At 45.8% G+C, this 12,571-nt stretch overlaps 1 protein-coding gene across 1 annotated transcript in view; it reads left to right on the top strand.

The window, feature by feature from the left end:
• The window catches only part of LOC139391010 (cyclin-J-like), a 29,628-nt gene that overhangs the window by 3,689 nt on the left and 13,368 nt on the right, over window positions 1-12,571 (top strand). Inside the window, exon 3 of the mRNA XM_071138472.1 lies at window positions 2,358-2,568. Coding sequence (XP_070994573.1) covers window positions 2,358-2,568 — 211 coding nt within the window. The remainder of the gene's footprint in view (window positions 1-2,357; window positions 2,569-12,571) is intronic.

The following is a 12,571-nucleotide window of genomic DNA, read 5'->3' as shown; positions in this document are numbered from 1 at the left end:
GTATAACCAAAGCATCTCTAATTTTCTAAGCCTGTATTAGGATAGAGACAGACTCATAAAGCATTAAAGGCAGTACATTACGAGTTGAAGAAGCTTGTTTTTATCGCTCCCCTTGCCAAATGCATCTTTAAGCTGAAAGCTCACGCGACACTCCTCTATTCCCCTATGCTACAGTATATGGTTGACTAGGAGGACACTGGGTACGTCCTTGGGGTGTGTTTAAAAATATAAAAAATAGTGCACTACTTTTGACCAGAGTCCTGTATTTCAATAGTAATGTCTTCTCTTCTAATTTTGTCCTTTTGAAACGCCAGCTGCTAATTGAACATGAATGGGAGATGTGCTAGGGGTTTAACATAACCCCTACTGTTGAACCACCATGCATCCTTACCACCCCCTCCGCTTATCCACCATGGGGAACCCTGTCTCGGGGGGGGGGGGACGTTCCGGTTTCACTTCTGTACAACATTATCGGAATCCATGCTCCATGACTGTTTTGATCACGTGGACTTGAATATGTTCCAGGTTGCCTCTGGGAATAACATCAATAAACATGCCAATTCATTCAAAAAAATGTGTAGATTATGTGATACCAATGGTGTCTTTCAAAATATACCCAAATCGAAAACTATGGATTGATGGCAGCCTTTTCGGGGAACTGAAGGAGAGATGCTGCTTATGAACGCGGCATGGTGACCAGGGGACAATGGTGACCAGGGGACAATTGTATTGTTAAACGGTACAAATACAACCTACACAGATCGATCAAGATGATGAGACACAAGTATAGAGACAAAGTGGAGGAGCTATTCAGCGGGTTGGATACGAGGTCCATGTGGCAGGGGCTTCTAACGATCACGGGTTACAAAAGAAAGCCAGTCACTTTGCGGATACCAATGCCGCCCCACTGGACAAGCTAAACACCTTTTTCTCATACTTCGAACAAAACGACTCGGAGCTGCCGAGGACAAACCCTGAAGACATCGAGGACTATGTGCATGAAGAATGCATTTCTGAGGATGCTGTTTATGTATTACAACTCTACCTTGAAGACCATCATGCCCTCTAAGCCCGCCACAGATCTCACGGCCCGGGGACTGATCTCCCTGTGTAACGGGTTCCTGGACTTTCTGACGGGCCGCCCTCCAAGGTTGTAAAGGTTGGCAACATTACCTCTTCCACACTGATCCTCAACATGCTGGACCCACAATGGTGCGTCCTCAGTCCCCCCGCTGAATTCCCTGTATACCCATGACTGTGTGACCTCACACAGTTCCAACTCCATCAAGTTCGCTGACGACACGACAGTAGTAGGCTTGATTACCAACAACGACGAGACTGGCCTACAGGGAGGAGGTAGGCACTCTGACAGCGTGGTGCGGGGTAAACAACCTCTTCCTCATCGTCAGCAAAACGGAGGAGCTGGTTGGGCACAGGTTGGGCACGCACCCATCCTCATTCACCCGGGCTACCAAGGAAACAGTCGTCAACTTCACGTTCCTCCACATACACATCTCTGAGGAGCTGAAATGGTCAAACCACACGGCACCATGGTGAAGAAGACAGCGACTCTTTAACCTCAGGAGGCTGAAGAAAATCAGCCTGTCCCCTGTGCTCTGTGTTCTACAGGAGCACCATAGAGCGCATACTGTCTGGCTGCATCGTGGAGTGCAATGAGAGGCAGGTGGTTAGAGCGTTGGACTAGTTAACTGTAAGGTTGCAAGATTGGGTCCCCCGAGCTGACAAGGTGTAAATCTGACGTTCTTCCCCTGAACAAGGCAGTTAACCCACCGTTCCTAGGCCCTTTCTGAAAATAAGAATGTGTTCTTAACTGACTTGCCTAGTTAAATAAAGGTATAAAAAATATTTAAAAAATGGCAAAATCTGTGTCCAAAAATACAGATTTCCGATTGTTATGAAAACTTGAAATTGGCCCTAATTAATCGGCCATTCCGATTAATCGGTCGACCTCTAGTTAGAACCTATATTAATGTTTTAGAACGTGTGTTAGAACCTATATTAAACTGTTGGAACCTATATTAATGTGTTTGAACCTCTTAGAACCCATATTAATGTGTTAGAACCTATTATATTCATGTGTTAGAACCTATATTTGTGTTAGAACCCGTATTAATGTGTTAGAACCTATATGAATGGGTTTGAACCTATATTTGTGTTAGAACCCGTATTAATGTGTTAGAATGTGTTAGAACCTATATGAATGTGTTAGAACCCATATTGTGTTTGAACCTATATTAATGTTAGAACCTGTATTAATTCTCTGTCTCCACCTTGTTTCTCTTCCCTCTACCTTCTCCTCCTCCTTCCTTTTTCTCTCCATCTTCCTCTCCATCTAGGAGTTGAAGCTGCCTGTGTATCGGGCCCACTCCCCTCAGATAGGGATGCGTCGGTACTTTGCAGACCTGCTGGCCATACTGTCGAACCGCTACCAGCTGTGTCCTACAGCCAGACACCTGTCTGTCTACCTACTGGACCTGTTCATGGATCACTACGATGTGGCCGTCAAACAGCTCTACGTCATCGCCCTGTCCTGCCTGCTCCTTGCCAGTAAGTACCATGATTCTTTACAGAATAATGCTCTGCCAGTTTCCTTTCCAGTTGACAGTCCAATCAAATTTTATTGGTCACATACACATATTTAGCAGATGTTATTGCAGGTGTCGTGAAATGGTTGTGTGCCAAGCTCCACCAGTGCAGTAGTATCTAACAATACACACATCTAAAAGTAAAAGAATGGAATTAATAAATATATAAATATTAGGACGAACAATGTCGGAGTGGCATTGACTAAAATACAGTATAATAGAATACTGTATATACATATGAAATGAGTAAAGCAGTATGTAAACATTCTTAGTGACTAGTGATCCATTATTAAAGTGGCCAGTGATTCCATGTCTGTATATAGGACAGCAGCCTGTAAGGTGCAGGGTTGAGTAACCGGGTGGTGGCTATTTAAGTCTGATGGCCTTGAGATAGAAGCTGTTTATCAGTCTCTCGGTCCCAGCCTTGATGCACCTGTACTGACCTTGCCTTCTGGATAATAGAGGGATGAACAGGCAGTGGCTCTGGTGGTTGATGTCCTTGATGATCTTCTTGTCCTTTCTGTGACATCGGGTGCTGTAGGTGTCCGACAGGGAAGGTAGTTTGCCCCCGGTGATGCTTTGGGCAGACTTTGGAGATCTCTGTGGTGTTGGGCGGTGCAGTTGCCCTACCAGGCGGTGATACAGCCTGACAAGATGCTCTCAATTGTGCATCTGTAAAAGTTTGTGAGGGTTTTAGGTGACGAGCCAAATTTCTTCAGCCTCCTGAGGTTGAAGAGATGTTATTGCGCGTTCTTCACCACACTGTGTGGGTGGACCGTTTCAGGTTCAGTGACGTGTACGCTGAGGAACTTCAAGCTTTTCACCTTCTCCAAATTTCCTTTGTTAAAATCCCCAGCTACAATAAATGCTGCCTCAAGGATATGTGGTTTCCAGTTTGCATAAAGTCCAGTGTAGTTCCTTGAGGGCCATTGTGGTATCGGCTTGAGGGGGAATATACACGTCTGTGACTATAACCAAAGAGAATTCTCTTGGGAGGTAATACAGTCGACATTTGATTGTGAGGTATTCTAGGTAGGTTGAACCAAAGGACTTGAAACATACAGTGCCGCCTTTCTTCTTCCCAGAGATATATTTATTCCTGTCTGCGCGATGTACTGAGCCCAACTGGCTGTATGGACGGGGACAGTATGTTTGGAGAGAGCCATGAGTCCGTGAAACAAAGTATGTTACTGTCCCTGATGTCTCTCTGGAAGGAGATCCTCGCGCTGAGCATTGTCTACTTTATTGTCCAGAGACTGAACATTAGCGGGTAATATACTCGGAAGTGGAGGATGGTGTGCACACTTCCTGAGTTGGACTAGAAGTCCGCTCAGACTACCTCTTCTCCGCCGGTGGCATCTTGGAGCAGCCTCTGGGATAAGTTCAATTGCCCTTGGTGTGTACGAACAAAGGATCCAATTCAGATACGTCGTAATGCTGGTGAGTGACCGCTGCTCTGATATCCAAAAGATATTTCCTGCTCTGTCTAATAACACACAAAAAACATTCTGGCCTAAGAAATAACAGACAAAAAAACAAAATACTGCAAAGTTGCTTAGTATCTAGAAGTGGAGCTGCCATGTCTGTCAGCGTCATCTTGTTCTCGCAGCACGTTTCACAAACTGTTGAATGGTTATAAGAAGTTATAACACACTATGTTCCCATCCAATACCTTCAGTGATCATTTACTCCAGTTTCCAGATGATGGATGGCTGGAAAACTCCATGTCATTTGTGGTGCTGTGGCTTTTCACATTGTTTAGCTAGAAACCCAGTCTGTCTGGGACTTGGTGAGGATTAGCCTACACCTGTACGTCTTCATGCACGTAGCTTTGATCCTGCCCTTTGATAACATGTCTGGGGGGGTTTTGTCTTTAGTCGTTCCTGATGGCACCCGTCTAAATGAATGTCCTACACAGCAAAGCGTATGAAACCCACTAGAGCAGGAATAAAGACATAAAGAAAACTTGGACCTGGGTTTTGTCAGATAGCTGTTTGTGATCTTGGAGTCAGATTATATACCATGATCTAGGCTTCTACTGCTGTTACTATGTGTAGGAGTAGTTGCTGTAAGTGGGTCTGTGTGTGTATGGTGATTAACGGCTAGTCTGTGACTCTGTACATTAACACAGCTCACAGAGCATCATGGGTAATTACACTAATGATGCCATCAAACTGTGAGTCTGGGACGGGGCCCGCTCACTGGGGAGACGTGTGTGTGAGGCTTCGGGGAGCTCGTAGAGTTTACTGGAAGACTAAATGAAAAGATGAAAATATATCGACCAAAAATCCTGTTAGAGGATTCTCTTACTAGACGAATGAATGGAATCTTTTGATTGCTTCTTTCAGTGAGAGAACAGAGTCGGACTCTAGGGATCAGCTCTGTGTGATTGATGAAGGCTTGAAAGGGCTGTTTGATTCAAGGTTGTCCTGATTGGGTTTGCTGTTTAATCTCCTGAGGTGCTGGAATCTGGCCTAATTAATTAACTCAACTTCTCTGACTGGTTGGTTGTTCAGTACTCCGGTCCTGCTGGGTTTCAGGTCTGATGCCAGCTTTGCTCTGGGCTCGTTCGCTGTGTCCCAAATGGCACCCTATTCCCTATGTAATGCACTACTTTTGACCCGGGCCCTGGTCCAAAATAGTGCACTATATAGGGAATAGTGTTGTTGTTTGGTACATAGTCTTTTGAAAGGAACACATTGTCTTTGTTAAAATTCCACAGGCTTCTGCGCTAGGTTAATTAATCACACTCTCAATTGTACCTCTCAACAGTCAGCACTTAATCCTGTTAGCCTATTGGTAGTATCTCTCCATCTCTATCGCTCTCTGGTCTCTCTCCTCCACCTCTCTCTCTCCCTGTGTTTGAACGATGTGTGTGTTTTCATAGACATTCACAGAAACCAAGGTAAAGAAAATTGTGGTTTGTATTTGTCCTTGTTCCATTTGCGACAGGAAGGAAATGGAGTGTCCCAACTTCTTCTTCCCAGTCACAACCACAGGGTCAGGAGACCTATTGTATAAAGTCCTTCTGCGTATTTTAACATCCTTTCATCAAAGCCTTTTTCCTAAAGGAATTCTTACCCTTTGAATTGTCGGATCATTTCAATGGCGCTCATAGATGCCAAAAGTCTAGACACCCCATTGGCCCCAGTCAAAAGTAGTGAACTACTTGGTGTTCACATCAACCAACAAACTGTCAGCCTGATCACCAACAACAATGAGACTGCTTATAGTTGGTGTGGTGCCAGGATAACAACCTCTCCCTCAATATGTGCAAGACCAATAAGCTGATCGTGGACTACAGGAAAAGGAGGGCCGAACACGTCCCATTAACATTGACGGGGCTGTAGTGGAGTGGGTCGAGAGTTTCAAGTTCCTTGGTGTCCACATCACCAACAAACTATCATGGTCCAAACACATCCAGACACACTTCAAGAGACTGAAGAGGCATGGGTCCCCAGATTCTCAAAGTTCCACAGCTGCACCATCGAGAGCATCCTGACCGGTTGCATCACCGTCTGGTATGGCAACTGCTCGGCTGTAAGGCGCTACAGAGGTTAATGCATACATCACAATTTTCCTGCCATCCAGGACCTAGATACCAGGCGGTGCCAGAGGAAGGCCCCATCCAGGACCTAGATACCAGGCGGTGCCAGAGGAAGGCCCCATCCAGGACCTCGATACCAGGCGGTGTCAGAGGAAAGCCCCCAAAAAGTTGTCAAAGACTCGAGTCAGTTCTCTTTTGCTACCGCACGGCAAGCGTTATCGGAGCACAAGGTTTAGGTCCAAAAGACTCCTTAACAGCTTCTACCCCCCCAAGCCTGCTCAACAATTAATCAATTGGCCAATTGGCCCCACCCCTCCATGCACAGTGGCCCACTGACTTCCAACATGGCTCTTCCTGGCATCCTTCTCTTCTGTCCCTGAAGTCAGACCACTCTGCCCTGCAGAGCAGCTATTTGTTCTCACTAATAAAATCATACACTTGTGACTTGCTCTCTCACACACACACACACACACACACACTTCAAGGGCTTTATTGGCATGGGAAACATTGCCAAAGCAATTGAAATAGTTAAAGATTACACTCACAAAAGTTCAAGTGTGAAAGGGGAAAATAAATAAGCATAAATATGGGTTGTATTTACAATGGTTTTTGTTCTTCACTGGTTGCCCTTTTCTTGTGGCAACAGGTCACACATCTAGCTGCTGTGATGTCACACTGGTATTTCACCCAGTAGATATGGGAGTTTATCAAAATTTGTTTTTTTTTTGAATTCTTTGTGGGTCTGTGTAATCTGAGGGGAAATATGTATATTTTAATATGGTCCTACATTGGGCAGGAGGTTAGGAAGTGCAGCTCAGTTTCCACCTAATTTTGTAGGCAGTGTGCACATAGGCAGACCTGGCTCTCAAGAGAAGACAGGCTATGTTCTCAATAGCAAGGCTATGCTCACTGAGTCTGCACATAGTCAAAGCTTTGAGTCAGTCACAGTGGTCAGGTATTCTGCCACTGTGTACTCTCTGTTTAGGGTCAAGTAGCATTCTAGTTTGCACTTTTTTTTTTTGTTGTTAAATTTCTTGACACATGGAAAGAATTATCTTTTTGTTTTCTCATGATTTGGTTGGGTCTAATTTATGTTTCTATCCTGGGGCTCTGTGGGGTTTGTTAGTGTTTGTTGATGGCGTAGAAGACCCTCCTTGTCTTCTCTCTCAGATCGTTCACAGCTTTGTGGAAGTTACCTGTGGCGCTGAAGTTTAGGCCGAGGTACAGTGCCTTGCGAAAGTATTCGTCCCCCTTGAACTTTGCGACCTTTTGCCACATTTCAGGCTTCAAACATAAAGATATAAAACTGTATTTTTTTGTGAAGAATCAACAACAAGTGGGACACAATCATGAAGTGGAACGACATTTATTGGATATTTCAAACTTTTTTTAACAAATCAAAAACTGAAAAATTGGGCGTGCAAAATTATTATTCAGCCCCTTTACTTTCAGTGCAGCAAACTCTCTCCAGAAGTTCAGTGAGGATCTCTGAATGATCCAATGTTGACCTAAATGACTAATGATGATAAATACAATCCACCTGTGTGTAATCAAGTCTCCGTATAAATGCACCTGCACTGTGATAGTCTCAGAGGTCCGTCAAAAGCGCAGAGAGCATCATGAAGAACAAGGAACACACCAGGCAGGTCCGAGATACTGTTGTGAAGAAGTTTAAAGCCGGATTTGGATACAAAAAGATTTCCCAAGCTTTAAACATCCCAAGGAGCACTGTGCAAGCGATAATATTGAAATGGAAGGAGTATCAGACCACTGCAAATCTACCAAGACCTGGCCGTCCCTCTAAACTTTCAGCTCATACAAGGAGAAGACTGATCAGAGATGCAGCCAAGAGGCCCATGATCACTCTGGATGAACTGCAGAGATCTACAGCTGAGGTGGGAGACTCTGTCCATAGGACAACAATCAGTCATATATTGCACAAATCTGGCCTTTATGGAAGAGTGGCAAGAAGAAAGCCATTTCTTAAAGATATCCATAAAAAGTGTTGTTTAAAGTTTGCCACAAGCCACCTGGGAGACACACCAAACATGTGGAAGAAGGTGCTCTGGTCAGATGAAACCAAAATTGAACTTTTTGGCAACATTGCAAAACGTTATGTTTGGCGTAAAAGCAACACAGCTGAACACACCATCCCCACTGTCAAACATGGTGGTGGCAGCATCATGGTTTGGGCCTGCTTTTCTTCAGCAGGGACAGGGAAGATGGTTAAAATTGATGGGAAGATGGATGGAGCCAAATACAGGACTATTCTGGAAGAAAACCTGATGGAGTCTGCAAAAGACCTGAGACTGGGACGGAGATTTGTCTTCCAACAAGACAATGATCCAAAACATAAAGCAAAATCTACAATGGAATGGTTCAAAAATAAACATATCCAGGTGTTAGAATGGCCAAGTCAAAGTCCAGACCTGAATCCAATCGAGAATCTGTGGAAAGAACTGAAAACTGCTGTTCACAAATGCTCTCCATCCAACCTCACTGAGCTCGAGCTGTTTTGCAAGGATTTGCAAAATTTCAGTCTCTCGATGTGCAAAACTGATAGAGACATACCCCAAGCGACTTACAGCTGTAATCGCAGCAAAAGGCGGCGCTACAAAGTATTAACTTAAGGGGGCTGAATCATTTTGCACGCCCAATTTTTCAGTTTTTGATTTGTTAAAAAAGTTTGAAATATCCAATAAATGTCGTTCCACTTCATGATTGTGTCCCACTTGTTGTTGATTCTTCACAAAAAAATACAGTTTTTTTATCTTTGTTTGAAGCCTGAAATGTGGCAAAAGGTCGCAAAGTTCAAGGGGGCCGAATACTTTCGCAAGGCACTGTATGTATAGTTGTTTGTGTGCTCTCGGGCAATGGTGTCTAGATGGAATTGTGGTCCTGGAGACTGGACCTTTTTTCTCTCTCTCTGCAGTCAGTGAGTTTGGCTCTATTTATTTTTTTCACAGTGTAGTGGCATCTACATGTAAACACTGTCGCCTGATGAGGTCAGAAGTGGTGTATCTCCAATAGATATACAGCACTATGTTCATGCAATCTCAACGAGGTCAGATCATGTTGTATTGTAATATCTCTGTCTGTTCCCTCTCAATGAGGTCAGCTGGCAGTTGACAGTTAGTTCTAAGCTGTGTATTATTCAGGATGTCTCCCATGCTGCTGTCCTGCTACATGGAGCCTAGTAGCTGTAACCGTTTAGCGTGATGCTGTCCTGCTACATGGAGCCTAGTAGCTGTAACTGTGTAGTGTGATGCTGTCCTGCTACATGGAGCCTAGTAGCTGTAACCGTTTAGCGTGATGCTGTCCTGCTACATGGAGCCTAGTAGCTGTAACCGTTTAGTGTGATGCTGTCCTGCTACATGGAGCCTAGTAGCTGTAACCGTTTAGTGTGATGCTGTCCTGCTACATGGAGCCTAGTAGCTGTAACCGTTTAGCGTGATGCTGTCCTGCGACATGAAGCCTAGTAGCTGTAACCTTGTAGTGTGATGCTGTCCTGCTACATGGAGCCTCGTAGCTGTAACTGTGTAGCGTGATGCTGTCCTGCTACATGGAGCCTAGTAGCTGTAACCGTTTAGTGTGATGCTGTCCTGCTACATGGAGCCTAGTAGCTGTAACCGTGTAGTGTGATGCTGTCCTGCTACATGGAGCCTAGTAGCTGTAACCGTTTAGTGTGATGCTGTCCTGCTACATGGAGCCTCGTAGCTGTAACCCGTGTGTGTAGTGTGATGCTGTCCTGCTACATGGAGCCTAGTAGCTGTAACCGTGTAGTGTGATGCTGTCCTGCTACATGGAGCCTCGTAGCTGTAACTGTGTAGCGTGATGCTGTCCTGCGACATGGAGCCTAGTAGCTGTAACCGTGTAGTGTGATGCTGTCCTGCTACATGGAGCCTAGTAGCTGCAACTGTGTAGTGTGATGCTGGTGCATTGGTTGAATGGGTTCAGTGGGTGGGTTTGAATGTTTTCTAATGGTTGTGTGTGTGTGTGTGTGTGTGTGTCGGCTGTGGATGACCTGCAATAAGTTGGCTGATGGTTTGTGTTACAGAGTAGGGGCTTTAAAAAGAGCAGTTACACCCCATCCAACCCACACACATTGCAGCAGGCCTGCCTGGGGGCCCGAGGGTTGGGAGGGACTGTGTGTGGAGAGGGAGAGAGCCACCTGCCATATGCTCCCTGAGTCAGGCCCAAACAAAAGCCCGTCAACAGGAGCAGCCGGCCAGCCAGCCCAGGGTGGGGGAGGGGTGCAGAGACATGGGGGTGGAGGTTGTCGTGTGTTTTGTCTGTGAAATTGTGTATTTATGTGACTGGCTGCAAGCGAGGTTGACATGTAGAGGCTTCAGGCTTTATCTGACTAGATCTCCATTCAGATGGCCTTATCCTCCACCGTAGCCCCACTGCTAGGAGTGTTTCAGATGGCCTTATCCTCCACCGTAGCCCCACTGCTAGGAGTGTTTCAGATGGCCTTATCCTCCACCTTTAGCCCCACTGCTAGGAGTGTTTCAGATGGCCTTATCCTCCACCGTAGCCCCACTGCTAGGAGTGTTTCAGATGGCCTTATCCTCCACCGTAGCCCCACTGCTAGGAGTGTTTCAGATGGCCTTATCCTCCACCGTAGCCCCACTGCTAGGAGTGTTTCAGATGGCCTTATCCTCCACCGTAGCCCCACCGCTAGGAGTGTTTCAGATGACCTTATCCTCCACCGTAGCCCCACTGCTAGGAGTGTTTCAGATGGCCTTACCCTCCACCATAGCCCCACTGCTAGGAGTGTTTCAGATGGCCTTATCCTCCACCATAGCCCCACTGCTAGGAGTGTTTCAGATGGCCTTATCCTCCACCGTAGCCCCACTGCTAGGAGTGTTTCAGATGGCCTTATCCTCCACCGTAGCCCCACTGCTAGGAGTGTTTCAGATGGCCTTATCCTCCACCATAGCCCCACTGCTAGGAGTGTTTCAGATGGCCTTATCCTCCACCGTAGCCCCACTGCTAGGAGTGTTTCAGATGGCCTTATCCTCCACCGTAGCCCCACTGCTAGGAGTGTTTCCTCTGAGTCTCACTCACCTCGTCAGGGCCCAGGCAGAGACTGGGCTGGGGCCCCTAAAGCACCTCTACCCCCCCTTCCACCTCCACCCCTGGGGGTGGGGGTGCAGAAACGAGCTGAGCGGTGCTTCAAAGAGATGCCGATCGCTGATGTTTAACAGGGAGGAATTGGAAGGGGGGCATGTTTGAACTGACCCTCTCGATATGTAGATGAACAGGGGACTCCCGCAGTTTCTCCTCTCTTTCTGTCTGTCTCTCTGATGAGATAATTAATCTGTGGTCTGATAATTAAAGGAATTAGGAGTTGACGGTAAAATGGCCGTGATCTACGACAGTGATTTCTTTCAATGCTGTTTTTTCCCTTCCCAAAAAATGTAGGCTAGTTTGATTATTTAATGTAATTAGATTTTGATTTAATGCCATTGATGTATTATTTAAGGACTTTGTGTTCTGGTTCTATAGAGGTCTTTTGTTTCTTACACAAATACCAGGCTAGGACTGAAATGTCATGATGCCATTTGTTATTGATTAGTGTTTCACTTTGGGGGGGCGCTATGATTGCCAGAGGCAGAGTATGATGGGGGGGGGGGGTCACCATTTCCCCCACAACCCCTCCCTTCTTCCCCTCTCCCTCGCCCCAAAAGTGTTCCAGACCCCTAGGCCTTGGACAGGAGATGAGACGGCAGAGGGCCGAGGATTCTTCCTGGTCACACAAGCGTTAGGCACTTGAGGTCAGAGGTCAGTGTGCGTCTACATTGTGTTAACCGGCAGAGCGTATAGGACGAACACACTCCCTGGGGGGGGGGGGGGGGGGGGGGTTGTGGTGGAGCTGTGACCAATTTCATCTGAATGAAAGACGAGCCGGCAAATTAGAGGGAGGGGGAGGGAGAGATGGACTTCAGAAACATTTTGTTGTGTTACAGCCTGAATTTAAAATGGATTCAATCGCAATTTCTTGTGACTGGCCTACACACAATACCCCATAAGTGGAGTTATGTTTATCAACATGTTTACTAACTAGCAAATGAAAAGCTGAATTGTCTTGAGTCAATAAGTATTCAACCCCTTTGTTATGGCAAGCCTAAATATGTTCAGGAGTAAACGTGTGGTTAACAAGTTTCATGGATTCACTCTGTGCGCAATAATAGTGTTTAATTAACAAAGAAAATGTTGTACCCCACACACACAATTATCTGTAAGGTCCCTCAGTCGAGCAGGGAATTAAGAACACATTCAACCACAAAGACCAGGGAGATTTTCCAATGCCCCGCAAAGAAGGGCACCTATTGGTAGATGGATAAAAAGTAAAAAGCAGATATTGAATATCTCTTTGAGCATGGTGATATTAATTACACTTTGGATGGTGTAT

Source organism: Oncorhynchus clarkii, chromosome 31 (genome assembly GCF_045791955.1).
Source record: "Oncorhynchus clarkii lewisi isolate Uvic-CL-2024 chromosome 31, UVic_Ocla_1.0, whole genome shotgun sequence".
Lineage (NCBI taxonomy): Eukaryota > Metazoa > Chordata > Actinopteri > Salmoniformes > Salmonidae > Oncorhynchus > Oncorhynchus clarkii.
The sequence above is the reverse complement of the archived record's forward strand: the minus strand, read 5'-3'. Positions and strand labels throughout refer to the sequence as shown.